Source organism: Lethenteron reissneri, chromosome 37, assembly GCF_015708825.2.
Source record: "Lethenteron reissneri isolate LAM-NWPU_2019-01 chromosome 37, ASM1570882v1, whole genome shotgun sequence".
NCBI lineage: Eukaryota > Metazoa > Chordata > Hyperoartia > Petromyzontiformes > Petromyzontidae > Lethenteron > Lethenteron reissneri.
The window spans coordinates 14,571,106-14,590,874 of NC_083815.1; the positions used below are offsets into that span (position 1 = coordinate 14,571,106).

At 49.5% G+C, this 19,769-nt stretch overlaps 1 protein-coding gene across 1 annotated transcript in view; it reads left to right on the plus strand.

Moving 5' to 3' along the window:
* LOC133351322 (uncharacterized) overlaps nucleotides 1-19,160 on the plus strand; it is a 77,875-nt gene extending 58,715 nt beyond the window's left edge. Inside the window, exons 6-13 of the mRNA XM_061566422.1 lie at nucleotides 2,571-2,652; nucleotides 4,275-4,400; nucleotides 8,642-8,748; nucleotides 11,157-11,230; nucleotides 12,129-12,308; nucleotides 12,770-12,838; nucleotides 16,446-16,541; nucleotides 19,144-19,160. Coding sequence (XP_061422406.1) covers nucleotides 2,571-2,652; nucleotides 4,275-4,400; nucleotides 8,642-8,748; nucleotides 11,157-11,230; nucleotides 12,129-12,308; nucleotides 12,770-12,838; nucleotides 16,446-16,541; nucleotides 19,144-19,160 — 751 coding nt within the window. The remainder of the gene's footprint in view (nucleotides 1-2,570; nucleotides 2,653-4,274; nucleotides 4,401-8,641; nucleotides 8,749-11,156; nucleotides 11,231-12,128; nucleotides 12,309-12,769; nucleotides 12,839-16,445; nucleotides 16,542-19,143) is intronic.
* The last annotated feature ends 609 nt before the right edge of the window (nucleotides 19,161-19,769 follow it).

Genomic DNA, 19,769 nt, shown 5'->3' on the forward strand with positions numbered 1-19,769 from the left:
GTAACGAATTCGTTCGGCAACTGGAAGCCAGTGCAGCTCGGTGAGCACCCGACGGGCACGGCCAATGAGGCAGAGGAACAGCATTCTGGGCGTTCCGTCGGTCCACAGAGGAACGCGTCGCATCACGGAGTTGCCGCCAAACTAAAGCGAACACTAGGGCTGGAACGACGGATGAATCGATTCGTTGAATAACGAGGCAGGTGCGGGGTTCGCGTGCGTGAGAATCAACGTTTTTTTATTTTGTGTTAACGGGTTTGCCTAGCCCCGTGCAGCTGATTCGATTCACCGCAGTGTAAACACAAACATTTTAAAGCCTAAATGTGCCGATCCATTTCATTGGATCACCAGGGGGAGTTGAATGCTCGAATCATGCCTGGGCCCTGTCAACCACGACCCCTTGCCTGTTTTGTAACACGTTTTCTTAATTGGCTTCTGCTTCAAAGTTTAGTGCGTGTTGTTTTTGGGTGCCACGGTGGCCAGATGTTAACTACCTCGCCTGGTATGCAGGAGGTCGTGGGTTCGATCCCGACCCTGATGCCTGCTGTATATTTGGAGTTTGCGTGTCTCTCTCTCCATGGCCGCCTGGATTGTTCTCTGGGTCCTCCGGTTTTTCCCTCCACATTTAGAATCAACAACGTGCGATTTTGGCTGCTATAAATTTCCACGTGATCAGCCACTTCGTTGAGCTGTCATTTGTGATGACCAGATCACTTCTGAAAAAGAGCGACATAGCTCAGTAGGCCTTACCTGCTAAAATAAAAATGTGTTATTTGTAGTCCTTGCCAGAACGATAGAAACATTGGGTCATTGCCTTCAGATTGCACCACTGAGGGTGGTCACGTTTTGGCCTCGGACACCCAGTGATGCTCAGGCAAGTGGCACACCGAGCGGCAGGATTTCTCCGCGCTAAGTAATCAACGATGTTATCTTTAAAAGTTGTCTCACGCGAGGCGACTAATACGGTTCTCACCTTAGTTCCGGGTTTTCATTTGCGGATTGTTAAGGCAGGTGTTCGTCCGTGCAATGCAATCGTTGACATAGTGACTCCAATGCACGCTGAGGCAGTCCAGCACAATCCGTGTGTGGCTGCGTACATGTGCGCGTCCTCGTCCATGCTACCCCCCTCCATCAACCGGCACTGACCACTGTGGTCAAATAACCCTCGTGACCTGAAGGCTTGGGGAGGCCATCGGCCACTGAAGAGCTGTTGACCCGCTGCCCTCACGATGTGGAGTCGAAACGACTCCACAGTGAATGGAGCAACACACCATCTCATCATCATCATCATCCCCCCGATTCCGGAAGTTTACGTCACAGAGCGACTTCAACATAGCGCACAATAATAGCCACTCGCTCACTTGATCCTCGTCACCAGCGCTATCACAGCCAATGAAACAACGAGGCCCTGTCTGCGTAAGGGAAGGTCCCACGAGGAATCCGAGTGTCCTTGTCCAGGGCCTCTGTCCAGCGCTCGCAATAAGTTGCGTACTGGACCTGTTCATCCGTTCATTTGGTGTCCATCGGCGTATTTGCACCGGTTTTAAAATCTCTCCATTGTCTGGCCCCAACGTATCATCTTCGCTTCCCTCATCTCGTCCTTGCGCTCCTTCTCGCCCTCTGTGTTCACAATCCCAGCTGTCTCTCCGTCTCTGTCCCCCCTCCTCCTCGTGCCCAATCACCATTCCGTTCTTTCTCGCTTCTGGCCACCTTACACTGGAACAAGCTGCCCCTTAACCTCAAACAATCAGCCTCACTCTTCATATTTTGTTCTTCCCTTAAAACTCTCTTACTTTCCCTCGCTTACCCCAACTCTCCTCCCCCCTCCCTTCTCCATCGTTAACACCGTCACCCCTCTTCCCAACTTCTCTACCCATTCATCGCACTCGCTCATCATCATGAACCACTCATTGTCACTTTCGTCATCGTCTATTTAATTAAGCATCATCATGTACTAGCATCCATCTCACCTCATCAGACACTATTCTGCTGTACAAAGAGCTAATGCTTTGTTCAGCGCATTGGTCGAGGTGCTATATAAATAAATAATAAGTTGAGATCAGTGACGACCGCCTGTGTGGGGCGCAGACCCGATGCACGGCACTGGTCGATTTACGCATTTAAAACATTCGGGTTTGGCAGAGTTTCTCTTGTGCAGTCGTTCAGCAGTTACAATGCAAGGCTCGAGTTGGCGCACCCCCCGTTACTTGTTGTGAAGGATTATGATAATAATTACAGCTTTTTATAATCTGAAGGTACTTGACATCATTGAAAATGGGGCGGTGAGGTTGCGAGAGAAGTTGCGAAGTTTAAATGGAAAATGCCTCCTGAAAGAGAAATGTCCGTTAGGCCGGGACTTCAAGATCGCCACCGAACGGGACTTCATGACACAGCCGTGGGCAGTCACGGAAGGAAGGCCCAGAGATCGCTGCCCATGGACTTCACCTTCAGCCCTTTACCAGCCCCCCCACCCCCCCTCCTGCCCGGGCGAACCGCGCCGCGACCGCGGCCGCGTTCGCAACGCGTCGCCCTTCTGCTTCCGTCGTGCCTAACGATGGACCGCTCTCGCCCAGTGTCGGCACGCAGACGGAGCACAGGGAGGGCCACCAGGCGCCCAAGACCCGGCGCGTCTCCGCGGCGACACAGACCAGCGAGGTGAGCGTGCTTCCCTTGTCGTCGTCGTTGGTAGTTGTCGGTGGGTCGCTCGCTCGCTCGTACCCGAGGCGTGGGAATTGTTTGCGAAGTCGCCACGGATCACGCTCCGCTGGCACGTGGCCCCGCCGCTAGCGAGCAAGCGCTGGGTAGACTATGAGACCGCAATGTCCACCACGTTGCCTCTTGGTGTGAAGGTAATGTAACTTTGTTCGTAATAAAGATTTGTTCGGTTAGGGGCCGTCCATAAATGACGTCACGCACCTGGGGTGGGGGGAGGGGGTCAGACATTTGTGACGATGTGTGACGAGGGGAGGGCGGTTGAGAAATGTGACGTCACATCAAAATGTGCAACTTTAAATAAATATAGACAACACGTTCTACTTAATTAAATAGACTTTTTAATAAATGTGTTCACATCAGAGTGCAGCGCCACATTAAATACGCACTACAATGATAATAGTTTAAAGCGAATTGAAGCATGTTTTTTTTTGGGGGGGGGGGGGGGTAGAGCTTTGTGACGTCATATTTGAGGGGGGTCTGACTTTTTGTGACGCCGTGTGACTAGGGGGGGGGGGGGGTCAAAAATCGTCCAAAATCGCGTGACGTCATTCATGGACGGCCCCTTATAAATATAAATGTGTCGTTAACCCACCACCACCTGACACTGCCAATCAGTAAGGTTTGTCACGTAAACAAAATGTGCCAATTAGTTACTAATACAGCACACCGGTTCTGTGTTGGAGAGTAAACCCACAACGTTTACAATTGTTACCCAAAAACCCATTATTATGAATAATATTGGTGTCAAAAGGCAATGTGCTAAACCAAAATAACTTTGATAATTGGTTCTTTACCCTTCTATCTGGCAACAAAACTGACACCTTTTTGCAAGGAGTCATGTTTGCATAGACCGCAATACCTGCAGTCATAATGCAAACAAAAGAACATAACTCTGATAATGTGCACTGTCCTTGAAGTTGATTGGTCCACACCCGAGACAGCTTTCCTTAGAGCCTAGTCTCATATGGGTTGGACCAGATGACGCCAAAAGGCGCACAACTCAAGGACAATGCACCATCAGAGTATGAGAGCTCGGGGCAAGCATCTACACTATGGGAACCTCATTTGCCAGTAAAAATATGATAATTGGTTCTTTACCCTTCTATCTGGCAACAAAAATAACTTTGTTTGTGGGAAGTATTTACATCAACAGACAATGCACATTGTTATTGAGGCCTTTTTTAACTGAGTAAGTGTTGTGGCCCCATAAAAAAACGACTCCACACATGTACACGACATAAGCATACAAATGCGCTGCAAATACTCGCTCATGTGCACGCACATAGGTACACAAGTCCACATGATAAGCCACTTCGTGGAGCTATCGCTTGTGGGCAGGTCGCTTATTAAAAAGAGCTACGTAGCTCAGTGGGCCTTACCTTGTACAATAAAAAATAAGTTAATATTTGTTGTTTAGTATTTTTTCCAGAAAGGGTAAAGCCTATTCTGCTCCCGTCATCTGATTGGTCGTCTCTGCACGGTTCTTTTTGCGGGGTTTGCGTATGGCATTGGAAGCGGGTCGCCGCGAGCGGAGCGAACGGTTTTGTTGCCAACTCCGGCAGGTGATGGACAAGCCCTGCTGTTGCCTCCACCCCGGCATGTGGCTGCCTCCGTTCCCGTCGTCCGGCGCCACCAGTGTGTCCCACAGCTCCGGCCTCGACAGGATCGACGGCGCAGAAGGCGCGGCGGTGAGTTTTCAATCCAGGCAGGGTGTGGGCCCTGCAATGATGCAGGCCGGTCCATCGTTGGTAAAGCGCAGGGCGTAGGGCGTTGCGTTGTCAGCGGCGCGCTGCCGGTTGGTAACGTTTGGGAGAGCCTCACCGAGTCTCGGGACTTTTTTGGGAGGATCGCTCGGGGTTTGTTTGAGCAGTCGTGCTCCATTTTTAAGGAGTGGGGTAGACAAGACAATGATTGAATTAACTTCATATGTATGGCGATGTTCCGTGAGTGGTCGTCAGCCCGCGTAGCCACACAGAGTCATGTGACAGCCTCCTCCTGCAGCACGTGCAGGGCAACAGCAACCAGTCCGCCCAGCACGCCCTGGCGCACTTCACAACCGGAGACGATTTGCTCCATGGTCTCCTGCTCCCCGCACTCACACAGCGCGGCTGTCACGTAGTACGCCCCATCGATGTTCGGAAGCGGCACACTACACCCTGCCCAGGTCACGCCAGGGTCACGTGATAACACCCACCAATACAAGCGGATAACAACTCAAAGATGCACACAGATGGGTTCACGAACCCACCGGCGGTAATCCCATCTCCTGTCCACGCCGCAGTCTCTGTGCGTTTGAGAGTTTCGCAAATGTGTGCCCAACTTTGAACGTACGTACAAGTGGTCACCACGACTTGGCTACACGTGGGGTTCCTCCCCACCACCCAAACTAGGAGGCTGTGAAATGGAAGTGTACGATAAAGAGTTGAGGCACACGCTCAGGACGAGGCGGTGATGTGAGAGGGCCGTGGGAGGCCGGGACGGTGGCCTCTCACTGCAGACCGCACCATCCCGCAGGTCTCACCGGCTGGAACATTTTTTCCGCAGAGTCCAGAATTCACGCTGCACATTCCATGATGCCGTCGTCCAGACACTCGCTGGTGTGTGTCATCTCAGGCTGGAAGTTAAAAGTGATTGTTGGCTCTGAATTCAGGAGGGGCAGTGCCTGGAATCAACACATTTAAGGAGGATGAGGATTTGCACGTGTTTGGTGCCAAAATGCCGAAGCTTCTCGGAGCGCTTTAGAGTGCACGCCATAAAACACGGAGCGCCGAGGGCAGGAAGGGAGAGGATGGTGGGAGAAGACGGAAAAAAGGGGCAACAAACGTGGGACATCACCAGGAAAGGAAATGATGACAAGCCTGGACACGCACACATGCGCACATGCACAGCTCCCACGTGCGTGCCTGCGCGCATGTGCGAGTCCGCACGCATGTGCGAGTCCTACGTAGCTCAGCGAACGCCCCCCCCCCCCCTAATTTTAATCGTCGCTCTCCACGTCGCGTGAGACACGCCCATCAAGTAGCTGGGGCGTGCGGTGCGCGCAAAACTCGCAGAGACGCACGGCGGCTGCCGCGACGACGGCGATGGGGCCGCAAGCAGCGATCGGGGGCGGGGGGTGGCCCTGGGGACCGCCGAGGCAATGCTCGTGACCGCGCGTCATTTGCCAGGACCGCAGCCTGCGCGGCGAAAAATAGCACGGGGTTAATTGCCTGGTAAATGCACGTGCATCTCTAGATGGCGGCCACGGAGGGTACAATGTTTGTTTGTTTTCGATGTCAACGATGGTTCGAGCACAGGCAACGCGCGACAAAGGCCACAAAAGATTCGGAGGGGTAGAAATAATGAAGGCATTTTAGGTCGCCTCCTATGTTTTTATTTTTTTTATGTCAGTCGTGTTTCAGTTATCTCCCTCTCTCTCCCCTTGTCATCCCTTCCTCCTTACTTTAGACATTTTTTTTACCCTTTTCCGTGGGACCCCCCCCCCCGTATTGTTTGTTGCAGCGAGTCCATTCCCCATCTTTCTATCTCTTGCTTTTCATAACCGGTTTAGCTTAAGTTGACGGTGTTGTCACGTGCGTCACAACGTGATGTAACAGGCTCGCACATTGCCTCAATAAATGTTTAAAAAGGCCACAAAACACGCCAAAACGGCACAACGCCGTCGAAGGTGTAGTAGAAAAGATTTGAAGGCGTTTCTTGAATTGAGCAAGGTCGTGAGAAACTCGGGTCAATGAAGAGACGACGGGAGGGAATTCAGAGTCGGGGCATTGGGAGGAGAGCAGCAAACAGAGCTGCAGTGTTGGTGGTTGGACGCGGGATTTGAAGTCGGGGGCGACATGAGCTGAGGTCACGCTGCCCGTCACAGCTGGCATCTTAAACTGCTCCACGCTGCTGCTCGGATTTTGATGTTGACATAATTTTCACAATTACAAACGCAATTGCGAGCCGGCCTTCGCCAGCACCTGTCCATTCTCCGTTGTCACAACAACAGCAACAACAAATTCCGCAGTATAAATGTTTTTGGGCTTTTATTTCTAGAACCCTCCGTTGGCACCACATTTGCGGTTATTAATGCTTTTCCAAAAGTCACTCCAATTAAACACACGTCCGAGCCAAGCCAAACCCCTGGCTAAATCAAACAAATTTCATGAGAAATGTTTATATCTAAATGTTTGGTGTTGCTTGTGTATCTGCCACAGCTAAATATGTAAACAGAGCCCATTTAAATGTTTCATGCGACTTCCCATGCTCTTCCTTGCCCCCCAGGGTAGACTCTCGCTCGCCTCCTCTGGCGGTCACCTCCACGGTTTCCTCCTCACGTCTCCACGCCCAGCTCCTGCGCTTATTATTATCCTTTCCCACCCTCCCATCATCCCCGACGCCCCATCTCTCACGCAGCCGACCCCTCTTTCCCACACCCTTCTCCACCATTTATCCTCCTCCTCCGCAGTACTTCCTGTCCCTACACCACCCCCGTCCCTTCGCCACCCCGTCTCCTGCCACCCCGTCCCCTGCCACCCCTCTCTCCTGCTACCCCTGTTCTGTCACCGCCTCACCCTTTGCGTGCCCTCACTCTAGGCCGGTAACATCACAGGGGCCATGTCAAATGGAACGTGTGTGCATTTTGGTCACGAATTTCACGGCCGACTTGAATCGTCTTAAGAGGGACTTTTAAATAACTTGGCGGGAATATGAGAACATTGCTACAAAATGGGACCTTTTTTGTCAGTATTTGATAGTGCCAAAAAAGGCCCCATTTTGAAGCTGCTCACCCCGAGCTATCAATGCCCTGAGTGCATTGTCTTTGTGCTGTTCGCCTTTTGGCATTCTCTGGTCGAACACTGGTGATGAGACTAGACCCTAACGAAGGCTGTTTGTGGTGTAGGCCAATCAGTTTAAAAGACAATGCATCTTTTATCAAACCATGTTTGTTTGCATGTTCACCACAAGTACATGTGGTTAATGCAGACTTAATTCCTTGCAAAGAGTTTCTATTAGGTGTTTGAACATCTTCACACCTTTCGATTTAAAGATTTCGTGACTGCAGGGATTCATCTTCTTGGTTCTTTCGGTAAAGTCACGTAGAAGGGAAATAATAAAATAATAAAAATAAAACATAAGCAGCCGTCCTCAGGTGAAGAACATTCAGACACTGTCTTTCCGACAGACCTGTTCTTCACCTATAGATGGCTGCTTGCGTTGTGGCCGAAACGTCGTGAGAATTATTTTATTATGTTTTATCTTTATTATTTTATTATTTCCCTTCTACGTGACTTTACCGAAAGAACCAAGAAGATCTTCACACCTGTTTTATTGCCAGAAAGGGTAAAACCTATTCTTATTTTTTTCAAATCTGTCGAAGCTTCATCTCTAATTTCGAGAATGTACCTCACGCTTGGGAGACAATTCCAGCTTGATATTACGCAATACTGAAAGTTACATTTAATTTTCAAAGCTTCGGGCTGAAAATAGAATTAGCCGTTCCTAACGTGACTGCCAATTGGCAATGCGTCTATTTTCAGTTTTTGGCAAAATCAGAGACTGTACTTGCCTACTATACATCCTGTCGCAGTGGTAGAAGCAAACCACAAGAGAAGGAATATTTAGAGGAGACAGATTATGAAAGATTCTGATTCAAATCAATACACAACATTTACAAATGTATGAACGTGTGCGCGTGCCACGATCGGAAACTTGGGTTGTGGGAAAATAAAGTTGGCAGCCTCATTGCTGTGGCAGTGATTAACTCCAAACATTCTCGTGGACGAGCCTTCTGACGGCTCGTACAGCTGCCCTCGCGAGCGCCGGGGCGGCTTGCGCTCAGCTAGAACGTGCGACGTTGCCTGCAGAGAGGTTCCTGTGCGTGCGAGGAACGAGCGTCTTACACCCCCCCCCCCCCCCCTTGCGTTGTTCCGCTGCCCCCGCGCAGTGTGGGGCCCGCAGCCGGCTGCCTCCAGGAACCGCGACGCCGTCCAGTCCATCGGACGCCTCCGATGCTTCGCCCGACATCGACACGAGCGGCAAGGCTCAAATAATGTGAGCGCATCCACCTCATGCCTTGCATGCGCTGGGTTTTTTTTTACCTTCCCTCGCGGATTTGTTGAACGCGACTTCTGTTGACTCGGTTCGGCGCCCCGGATTAATTCCTGGCACTCTTTTTTAAAATCCAGCTCGCCTGTGTGTGTGTTTTTTTCCCCCTACTCACGGTTTAAACCTCACAAGAGCCGTAGTAAGTACAAAACAACAACTCTCTTCTGAAGCATATCGATTGAAATCGTAAATGAATTGTTTCGCCAAAAAGCCGTGCTCGCGGTGGAACGGTTTGCCGGCGCGAGAGTCGCCCGTGGACTAAGTAACAGCGTCGTGGCGGCGCAGCGATTCTGGGGTACGTGTTGTTACGATGTAAGCTCCGCGATAATTGCATCGTCCGTTTTCTTAAAATATCGCCTTATCTTGATTACCATTGGTCGTATCTCGTATTCCCCATCCCTTTCTTTCCTCACGACACATTTACAAAATCGAAAGCAAAAAAAGCACATGAATTAAAAGTTGTAAATAAATAACTACTGCCTTTGCCTATTCATTCGTCCTCAGCAAAAAAAAAATTCGGCGTAACTATAGGCTGTTATCGCCTACTTATTTCTCGCATAGCTGACTGCACGTGCGTTCTATACAAGTCACAGATTGTCTCATGCCAGACCCAAGTGGAGTGAACTCGAGTTGCAGGAGCTGACTTGCGATCTTTACTTGTGCCAGACTCGTACAGCAATGCACGAGCAAACGCTGGAAAACATTCGCGAAGTACAATCGCAGAGTTAATGGTAACTGGTATCGCAAAGACCAGGTCATGTCGCGAAAGTTCACATTGTTCTCGTATTACGTTGTGAAAGATTATATCGAAGCAATCCTCATTAAGACGATTCATCCTGTACCACGAGCAAATTTCAAGTAGCGACAGCTCTAGTGAGGATCAGAAACTTGCAAACTATCCTCTAGCAGCATGAAGACATGCAGTGTTCAACACGATTAACACTAGAGACTCAGTCAACGTGCAACGTTTACTGCACCGTACATAGCCAACCGTGCTAATCAGAGGTGCAGGGGAAAGACAGCAAACTAAACACAAAAAGCAGTTAAAAAGGAATGAGTTTTAAATCTAGTTGATTTACAAGTGCATAGCTCCAGTGGCTTCCTAATATCGGAAGGAAGAGCGTGCCAGACGGCCGCAGAAGCACATCTGAAAGCGCACGATGCGGTGACCGTCTTTGTTCGATAGTCAGCCAAAAGGCTCTGCTGCTGCGAGGATGACCTGCGTGATGGTTTATGGTCTTTGACGAGATCAGCGAGGTTATTGGTGGTTCAAACAAGGTAAATGTTGTGAGTTTACTTTCCAACACACCGGTGTGCTGTACTAGTAACGAAATGGCATGTTCTGTTTACGTGACAAACCTTACTAATTGGCTGTGTCGGCTAGTGGCTGGTTTAATGACACATTTATATTTACCCGATCTAATCCCCCCCAAAAAACCCCTCTATTATGAATGATATTGTGGTTCACGCTGGGCCAATCATGGCACGTGTGGTTGTAACCATTGGACCGGCATTGACGCAACGTTGGCCCAACGTTCCATGTTCACTGGGTAGAAGACTGGTGAGTAAGTTAGAGATCTATATCACACTATGTCAGAAACAACATTTGCTGGCTGACTGGTGGGAAGGTCGAGGGAGGGGAGTTAGGAGTGGTGGTGGTGGTTGAGGGACATGTCCAAAGGATGAGCAGGCTGCTATTTATGAGCACAACAACTTGTGCATGCTTGCAGAGTGATTGCGGTGTAATGTATGCAACGATTCTGTGATGTGAGCACACTTTTCTCTTAAGCAATTCCACGTGTGGAATGTACGCCTTACGATGGTATTGCCACCCCAAGTTATAAGATTTGGTAAACTTATCACGTATACAAGCTGCTCAAGCAACCTTAGAAAGGTGTGTTAGTTACAGTCGGTCAAAGGTTACGTAAAGTGACCTTCCACGTTCATGTCGAATAAACGGACCAGTTTACACATCGTTCGAAAGTCCATTTCAAGTCATTAGAAGTGGCCATCTCTCTCAGCTCTCTGCGTACAATAGGTCAGAGGTTACAGTCGTCAGCTCTAGGGCACACGACTTAGATCCATGTTGCACTTTTAACAGAAATGTGCATTTAATAAAGTGCTCACAACCTGGAGAGCTGACGTATAGTGTGTGGGCTCTTTCAGCGGCTGCTCTTTAATGGCTCTTGAAACAAAAAAACCAAAGCAATCAAGTTCAGCGGGAGCCGGGTGTTGATTTGCGTGTCACGACCCTGTCATACTTCTGCGAGCGATGGATGAAATGTTGTCGATAATGCCGCGGACACCGACCGTGAACGCTGCCTGCGAACTGCTCTTCCCCCTCTTCCCCGCAGGCCTCACAGCTTCAACCACAGGCGCTCCATCCGCCTGTCTCGTTCCTCGACGGCCAGCTCCATCACCTCTGTCGGTAAGACAGCAGGTACTTCAAAGCTCCTCGTTTCACGGCGGATACAATTCTCTCCCGTGCCTTTAGGGGCACTGCCAAATCACCCGAGGCAGTGTTCACCGCTCGTTTTCACTTGCGCCGATAAGACATCATCAGCGTGAGGGCGGCCACACATTTGAAACCATTGGGGGGTTTGGCAGCACCACGATGATGGGGGGGGGGGGGGGGTGTTGACATGTTGTGTCGGGGGATGCACATCAGGGGCCGCCAGTGGCCCGCGGGTCTTGCAGTGAAGAGCGCTGACCTGGAGTCGACGGAACGCACAGCTAATAACGAGCAATATGCCGCAGCCTACACCACGAAACACTTGATACACAATGGCAAATATACCCCGTATAGCCTCTAACAGGCTGGTTCGACAAGTGCTCTAAGCGAGCACCTATTACGTCTTGCACGGGACACAACGGGGTTGGGTGGCCAGTGCTGATGCTTACACACCACACCCAGGCACTCATTTAAGGCTGAGACGGCCTAGGGGATGCTCAGCATCGATGCATATATTTGTCACTGTTTGGTGGTGAGTGGGAATTGAGCTCGGGTCGCTGGTTCCATAGCGCAGTGCGCTCACCACTGCGCCACCGCTCCCCACACTCGATATGCAAAGTTCACACACAGGGTCACAACGGTATTTGTGAAACGAAGCAATTCACAAATATTTGTTGTCTTTTTTTTGTTCTTCAGAGTTACTCATCATGCTCCACAGCTTGAATCTTCTTGCAAACGAAGAACACTTACAATGATCGGCTTCTGAAACCCGTACCTCCCGTTCGTTGATCGTGGCACGAGCGGCGATCGGCGCTCCCCCGTTTGACGCCCACACCCTCTCTGTCCACGAACCCCCCCCCCCTCGCCGCGTGAGACGAGGATGGCCGAGTGCTGGACCTGCTCCGGGACGAGCTGCCCGAGCCGCTGCTCGCCGAGGAGGAGCATCGGCGTAACCTGCAGCTCCTGGAGGACGCGTCGCGTGCCAGCCAGCGCTTCCTGGCGCGCCCGGGCCGCCGATCACGGCACAGCCTCTCCGAGGCGGCGTCCTCGCCTGGTGCGTGACCGGGGGGCATGGGGACACGGGGGACATGGCACGAGGGCACAGGGGCATGGGCACACGGAGATGGGGGCATGGTGACACGGGGGCACACGAGGGCATGGGCACACGGAGATGGGGGCATGGGGACACGGGGGCACACGAGGGCAGGGGCACACGGAGATGGGGGCATGGGGACACGGGGGCACACGAGGGCATGGGCACACGGAGATGGGGGCATGGGGACACGGGGGACATGGCACGAGGGCATAGGGGCATGGGCACACGGAGATGGGGGCATGGGGACACGGGGGACATGGCACGAGGGCATAGGGGCATGGGCACACGGAGATGGGGGCATGGGGACACGGGGGAAGGGATGGGCAGAGAACCTCACCAGTCTCGCTGGCTCCCCGTCCGCATGACTTGACCTGCACCGTTGCTTTGCTTTGCCTGTAAAGAAGTCTGCTTCATTCCAGGTCTGTCCCCTCGGTCCACACCCTTTCCACTCCCGTCATGTGGCACGTCTCAGGCTGGCACACCACCAGGTAAGTTCACAACGTACACGGTGGCTAGGGTTGCCACCTGCCCTAGTTTTCCCAGGACCGTCCTCTGTTGTCGCTGTGCTCACGCAACACGGATCTCCCTTGTACAATAGCCGGCAACTGGCTAAACGGGATCATCCGTGTAACTTTTGTAAACACTGCTGTTATGGGAGATCTGTAAGCCTTTCCATGGACATTAAATTCCCAGTTTTGTCAGTTGTGTAATTCAAGTCAATGCGTGTTCATGTAGTTTTCTCCTTTTCTGATATTGTGAGATAACCTGCTTCCTATATGGCCAAGTTTTTGAACCTCAGAGGTGGTAATCTTCTTAATCCCGTGCCATGGCCACACCGGCATGCCTCAGTTAAACCTCGATTGCCACGGTCCACTAAATTGAAAGCTCATTTCTTTAGAACTGCTTCGTGTTTAGTTTGTTGTCCTTCCTCCGCACCTCCGACTAGCACGGTTGGCTACGTACGGTGCGAAAGAAGTTCAACAAACATACATACACACGTTTCATAGCCACATCAGCGTGCCATAGGCAGCCTGGTTTCTTGAGGTTTCGGCCAAGTTGAGAGCCTGAAGATGTTACGCCATTTGTTTGTCCATATGCGGCGACGGTACTCTCATCTCTCTCCCCCTAATCTCCCCCATTAACACAGCTGATGTGTCTTCTTGGTTCTTTCGGTAAAGTCACGTAGAAGGGAAGTAATAAAATAATAAAAATAAAACATAATAAAATAATTCTCACGACGTTTCGGCCACAACGCAAGCAGCCGAGACAGCGTCTCCCCGACAGACCTGGTCTTCACCTGTGGCCGAAACGTCGTGAGAATTATTTTACTATGTTTTATTTTTATTATTTTATTACTTCCCTTCTACGTGACTTTACCGAAAGAACCAAGAAGATGAATCCCTGCAGTCACGAAGCTTTAAATCGAAACAGCTGATGTGCTTGCGTGCGGGGATGGGATTCCTTTCCAGCTTGGACCCCGCCTGCTTGCCCTTGGCCAACATATATAACCTCTTGTTGTAGCGGCTGTCTCGCTGTGTTCTTCCTGGTTCAGCAGTTCCACTGCTGGATTCTTTTTCCGCCTTCGGACGATCGCTTGTGTTGCGATCGAAACGTCGTGATACATTTATTTTTTCTTTCTACCTACGTGACTTTACCGAAAGAACCAAAGAGCATAATAGAGGTTATTTTGGGTTAGATCGCGTAAATATAAATGTCCCACCACCACCACCCGACATAGCCAATTAGTAAGGTTTGTCACGTAAACAGAACGTGCCAATTCGTTACTAGTTCAGCACTCACCGGTTCTGTGTTGGAGAGTAAACCCACGACGTTTACAATTCGAGTGCCGTGACATTTCGCCAGTAATTGCAACCAGCCTCATCAGGCGACAGGCAGCGACAAACATTGCGGAGAAAACCTGCATCGGCCAACGTAACTTCTCCACCCATGGCAGAGCCCGGCTGGCAGGGCAGATTGCACATGGGATGACTCAGCACGTGCAATGATTCTATTGGTAATCTCATTCACCCTGCTGTGTCTGTTTATGTTTGCAAATAGCATAAACAAGTGTCCCCGTTTCCAAGCGGTCACAGTTTACTGTGCGAGTCAGTTGGCGAGGAGAGAACTCATCCACAAATAGAAGACGTGGGGACGTGCACGAATACTTTGCCCCCTAATTGCCAGCGTCGTTCTTTCCAGAAGCAGGCAGGGAAGCAATTAGGTCACTTGGCGTGCGCAACGTACATCGCTGCTCTTGTCACTGAGCGGCACGCTGCACATGTAACGTTTTTGGGAATGTTATTCTCTTGGTTTTTCTTCTTCTTCCAAAGTAGACACTTGTGCGGGGTGGTCCTGGGGCTCAGGTGGTATCGATGGGGCGTTAACGTTACACTGAAGGGGGTGCCCACTTACATGGGGTGGAGGGGTGGAGCGGTGGCGAGATGTTAACTACCTCGCTTGGTATACAGAAGGTCGTGGGTTCGATCCCGATCCCGATCCTGACGCCTGTATATTTTGATAATAGAAAGGTTTTGGGTAGATGGCGTACATATAATTGTGTCGTTAAACCCACCACCCGACATAGCCAATTAGCAAGGTTTGTCACGTAAACAAAACATGCAGTTTGTGACTAGTTGGAGAGTAAACCCACAATATTTACAATTCAAGTACCATGACGTTTCGCCGGTAATTACAACCAGCCTCATCAGATCACAGCCAGAGTTCTGGGGAAAAATCCTCCTGATCAAACCCAAAAAACTCTTATTTATAATATTAGTCGTGGAAGCCCATGTGTTAAGCTGTATATTTAGGCTTAAAGCTTTCGTGACTGCAGGAATTCATATTCTTTGGGTCTTTCGGTAAAGCCACTTCAGGTGAAGACGATTGCTTGTATTGCGATCGAAATGTCGTGATTTAGATTTTTGTTATTTTTTCGATCTACGTGGCTTTACCGAAAGACGCAAAGAATGTGAATATTTAGGGTTTTCATGTCTATCTCCCTGCGGTTGCACGAATTATTTTCCGAGTCCTCCGGTTTTTCCCTCCACATTTACAAACACGAATTAAGAGTATTTGGCTGCTATAAGATTTTCACGCGATAAGCCACTTCGTTGAGCTATCATTTGTGGCCAGGTCGCTTCTGAAAAAGAGCTGTGTAGTTCAATGGCCCTTAGGTGGCACTACAAGCCCGGTGACCCGAGTTAAATCCCTGGCAAGCGGCTAACGTCGGTGGTGAGTGATGTTTGAGCCCGGTCGCATCACCAACCTTGCACTGACCGGGATGGTGAAGTATGGTCAAACAAACGCTATGACCGATAAGCGTGGGAACGCCACGATTCTGCAGTGGGCGATAAATGTCTGCAAATGTACACGACTGTTAAGTTGATTATCGCACGGTGCAATTACGACATTCACTTTGCCATTAGCAACTTGCGAAGTGACAACTTGGCTGGCATTCAGATGATGCGAGCTTATTCCCTGTCATCCTTCAAAAGTGTCTGATTTAAACATGAAAGCCGCAGACATTTGTCAGTCGCGTGGGACTTGAGCTGAAGCTGGCAAACCCACAGTTAGAAGGTGTCACATTCTGCTCCGATAGGATAGTAAATTGAATCTGCAGAGATTGGTATCAAGAGAGCAACCACTCGTCAGAAAGAAATCAAATCGCCTATCTAGGGGCTGCTTTGGCAGCAGTGTTTAAAGGGCCAAGCCAAAGCCACTCGCCACCTTGTCATTATCGCCACATAATAGCGGGAAAATCAACAGCAGGATAAAGGTGCTGGGCAGCAGTGGCCCTGCAGAGCAGAGAGAGAGAGTTGCAGAGAGATTGATTGACTCGTTTGTAATTGCACTGTGGGGGGAGCGATCTGTAACTGTGCATCTGTCAGCCGGTCTATTGGGTTCAACTTTACACCCTGCCCGAATAAAGGACCCTTGGCCTGACAGAGACTCGAGCATAATTAAGTCTCCATTAAACAGCAGCGCTAACGATGAAGCTGGCGAGTTTTCGAACGCATCGCACCCTTTGACGTGTGCCGGGTGTGCGGAGGGCCGCCTCTTGTAACTTCTCGCCCTGCCGCCGTTTTTTGTTGCCAGCGCTCTCGCCGCCGCTGCCCGCTCGGGTGGCCCCTCTGCGCGCTCCCACGGCCTGCCTCGACAGCGCCGCGAGCGCCGCGGGGGCCTCCGCCGAAGGTGAGCGGTTTGGCTCCGAGCGGCGCCACGCGACACCCGGAGCTTGGAGCGTCGCTCGCCGCGGTTCTGGTTTTTTGCTCGGGCTTAGTTTGAATTCAGATCGGCGCAATGTATGTCAGAATCAGGATCTGTATTTACAGCGAAGGAATCTGACGAGCCATGAAGCTCTTTGTTGCTCATGTCCAGTGTGGGGCAGGTAATAACGTTACAATAACAGTACAAACACACGGTAGCAGTGCAAAGTACAGTAAAGGTAAACAAATCACCCAAACACGTTAACATTTGAACAAAACTATTCCCATCCTACCAGGTAATGCCGACTAAGGTATTAACTTATTTCTCAGAAGCAACCGGACTACAAATGATAACTCAACAAAGTGGAGTATTACGCTGAAATTCATAGCAGCAAAGTAATCTCAATCATCTTAATGCATGTTTGTAGAACTTTTTTCGCACCATATGTAGCCAAACCGTGCTAACCGGAGGTGCAATGTATGCTGCACGTTCCGTTTTTCCTCGGTTTACCTCAATTGTGCTACGGGCATCGCGTCACGAGGTGAAGAATTGACGTGGAAACTCTTTGGAGCAGCACACCCCGTATGTCAGAGAGTGACTGTGGAAGAGATCTCACGGAACTTTCCAGAATAATCCATCAAGCGCGGCAACTTTTATCCGTCACAGAGTATGAGGCCTGCATCGCCACACACCCTGCCATGAGATTAAAAGCACGGCATTGAAACCGTTTTTTTTATTTCTCATATCTGCAATTCTTTCCAGATTGAGTGCAAAACCAAACTTTGAATATGATGATGTTTTTTTGGTGTGCAGTCACCAACTCGCTACACTATGCTGAGGAACCCAGTTTATAATCAAGTCCAGATTCTAATTCAGGATGTCAACGGTGCTGGCTCAATGTTCAACATTCGCTACCTCGCAAACGTACATTGTCTTTGTTTGGTGGAAATGATTCGCTTTCTCTTGTCATTGATTAAATAGTCAGGCTTTAGCATTGCGTTTCAATTCAAGAATTGCTTCTGTTTTATTTCGTTTTACGTCTCGTTAGTATGGTGAGATGTTAGCTACCTTGCTGCTATACAGGAGGTTGTGGGTTCGATCCCGACCCTCACGCCTGTATATTTGGTCGCTATACATTTTCCCGTGATAAGTACACTTTGCCGAGCTATCATTTGTGGCCTTCTGAAATAGATCAGCGGCCTTAGCTGGTAAAATTAAAAATAAGTTGAGTTTTAGTTGTTAGTTTTAGTTTTGTGCTGTGTCGCTTGCACCGTCTCGTTTGCTCAGTTCGCCTGTGGGTGACACAATGTAACATCTGAATATTTATTGCATGTGATTTGCGTAAAATAAAATACAGGCAGTCTATATCACGCAAACCATGGGATCGATTTACGGAGCATCTTCCGACACGACTCTGAACGTATTTTGAACAGTCGGTCTGGTTTCCGATGTGACTTGGTGTGGAGCTTTTATTATTCTCCGAGGGTTGTTGTAGATGTATGCCTATTAAACCCTGTTAAATACGGCTGATAAAAGGAAGAACACAGGGCAAGATGACGATTCTCCAGTTCTACCGTCTATGGGAAAATAGGGGTCCGATTTTTGACGGCGGGGTTTACAGAAATGCATTGCATCGTAAAATCGGGGACCAATGAACACGTAGGTTTTAGCGACCACAATCCTGGCAAATCGCCTGAGAAGCTTGTTGTTAATCACCAGCTAACGTCGTGCTCAATTGTAAATGTGTTGGTTCTAGTCGCCGTCACACCGATGTGCTGAAGTGATAGCGATCGGCATGTTTGTTCACGTGCCAAACCTTACTAATTGGCTGTGTCGGGTGGCAGTGGGTTAATGACACATTTATATGTACGCTCTCTAAGCCAAAACCTTTATCGTGAATATGTTATGAGAGCGGGGACCGCCTGCAGTGGATTCTTGCGCATTATGAGCCGATGCCATGTTATGGGCTTAGCATGTAATTATTTTTGAATGAAAACATGTTTTCACCGTGGTAACTTTAAGATAAACATTTTCTCACACCAACACATTGAATGTTACCCAAGTCAGAGAACTTAAGTCTCTCTGTGTGAAGTCACATTTGGCAAATCCTTCGGTGACGAACTTCTCACGAGTAAAACTAATTATTTGGCGAATATGTGTTGGCAGTATTGATAATTCACATTTGTAAGTCGCATTTCATTCGTAGATTCGCAATGCGCCAGCTTGTTTGGAAAGCAGGAAATAAACAGAACCTGCAGGGTAAATGGCCAGAACTATCGTGTGAAGGCCAGTCTACAGAGGTGAGTTTTCAAGACGGACTTAAATATCTATAACGACTCTGATTGTCTTTACTACCAAAAGGAAAGCGTTGTCCCATCGTCTGGGAGCTGCACTGGCAAAAGCCCCATCACCCCAGGGACAGAGCCTTGACCGCGGTGTACTTAGAAGAAGGCGATCCGCAGATCTCAGGAACCTCGTTGGAGCGTCAACACGGATCAGTTCCTGCAATTATTGTGGGGCTAACCCATTGAGAGCCTTCAAGGGGAAGCGCAGCGGGTTGTGATCTGGATATCGTGCGCTGTGACAGATGGGACCATTGCCTGAAGGCCTTGCCTGTTAAGGCAGCGGTGTTGTTTGACTACGGGCGTTTGAGTTTTTGTTTTTGTTATTTCTTCACGAAGCGCTTTCGTGAGAAGACGTGAAGGTCGTGCTCGCTAACAGGGATCGTTCGATCGTCCAAACGACCCTGCCAAGTTGACACGCCATTCTCGTTGTCTAACCGCGCCTCCCCCCATTGGATGGAATGTATCGCAGCATTCAGTTTTGGAGAAAGAGTTTAATGTTTAGCGGTTTTAAAGAATAAGAAAAAAAATCGCGTGCTTCGCATTCCACCCTAGAATATTTGTACCGTAGCGAATGATGTTGACAATATTGCACAATGCCCAAGTGATGCTTCAAAGTTAACCAAATTAGTTGTTGACATGCATCTTTGTGCTACGCAGAAAGGGCCATTACCCAAAAGGGTCTCACCTATTGTCTACACTTTTCTTTTTCAGGCCACACAAAGTGTTGCTGTCGAATGCATTGAGTTTGTGTGTTTTAAGCAACCCTCACTAGTTGGCTGTGTCGGGTGGTGGCGGGTTTTAACGACACATTTATATATTTACGCGATCTAACCCAAAAAAACCCTCTATTATGCTCTTTGTTTTTTCG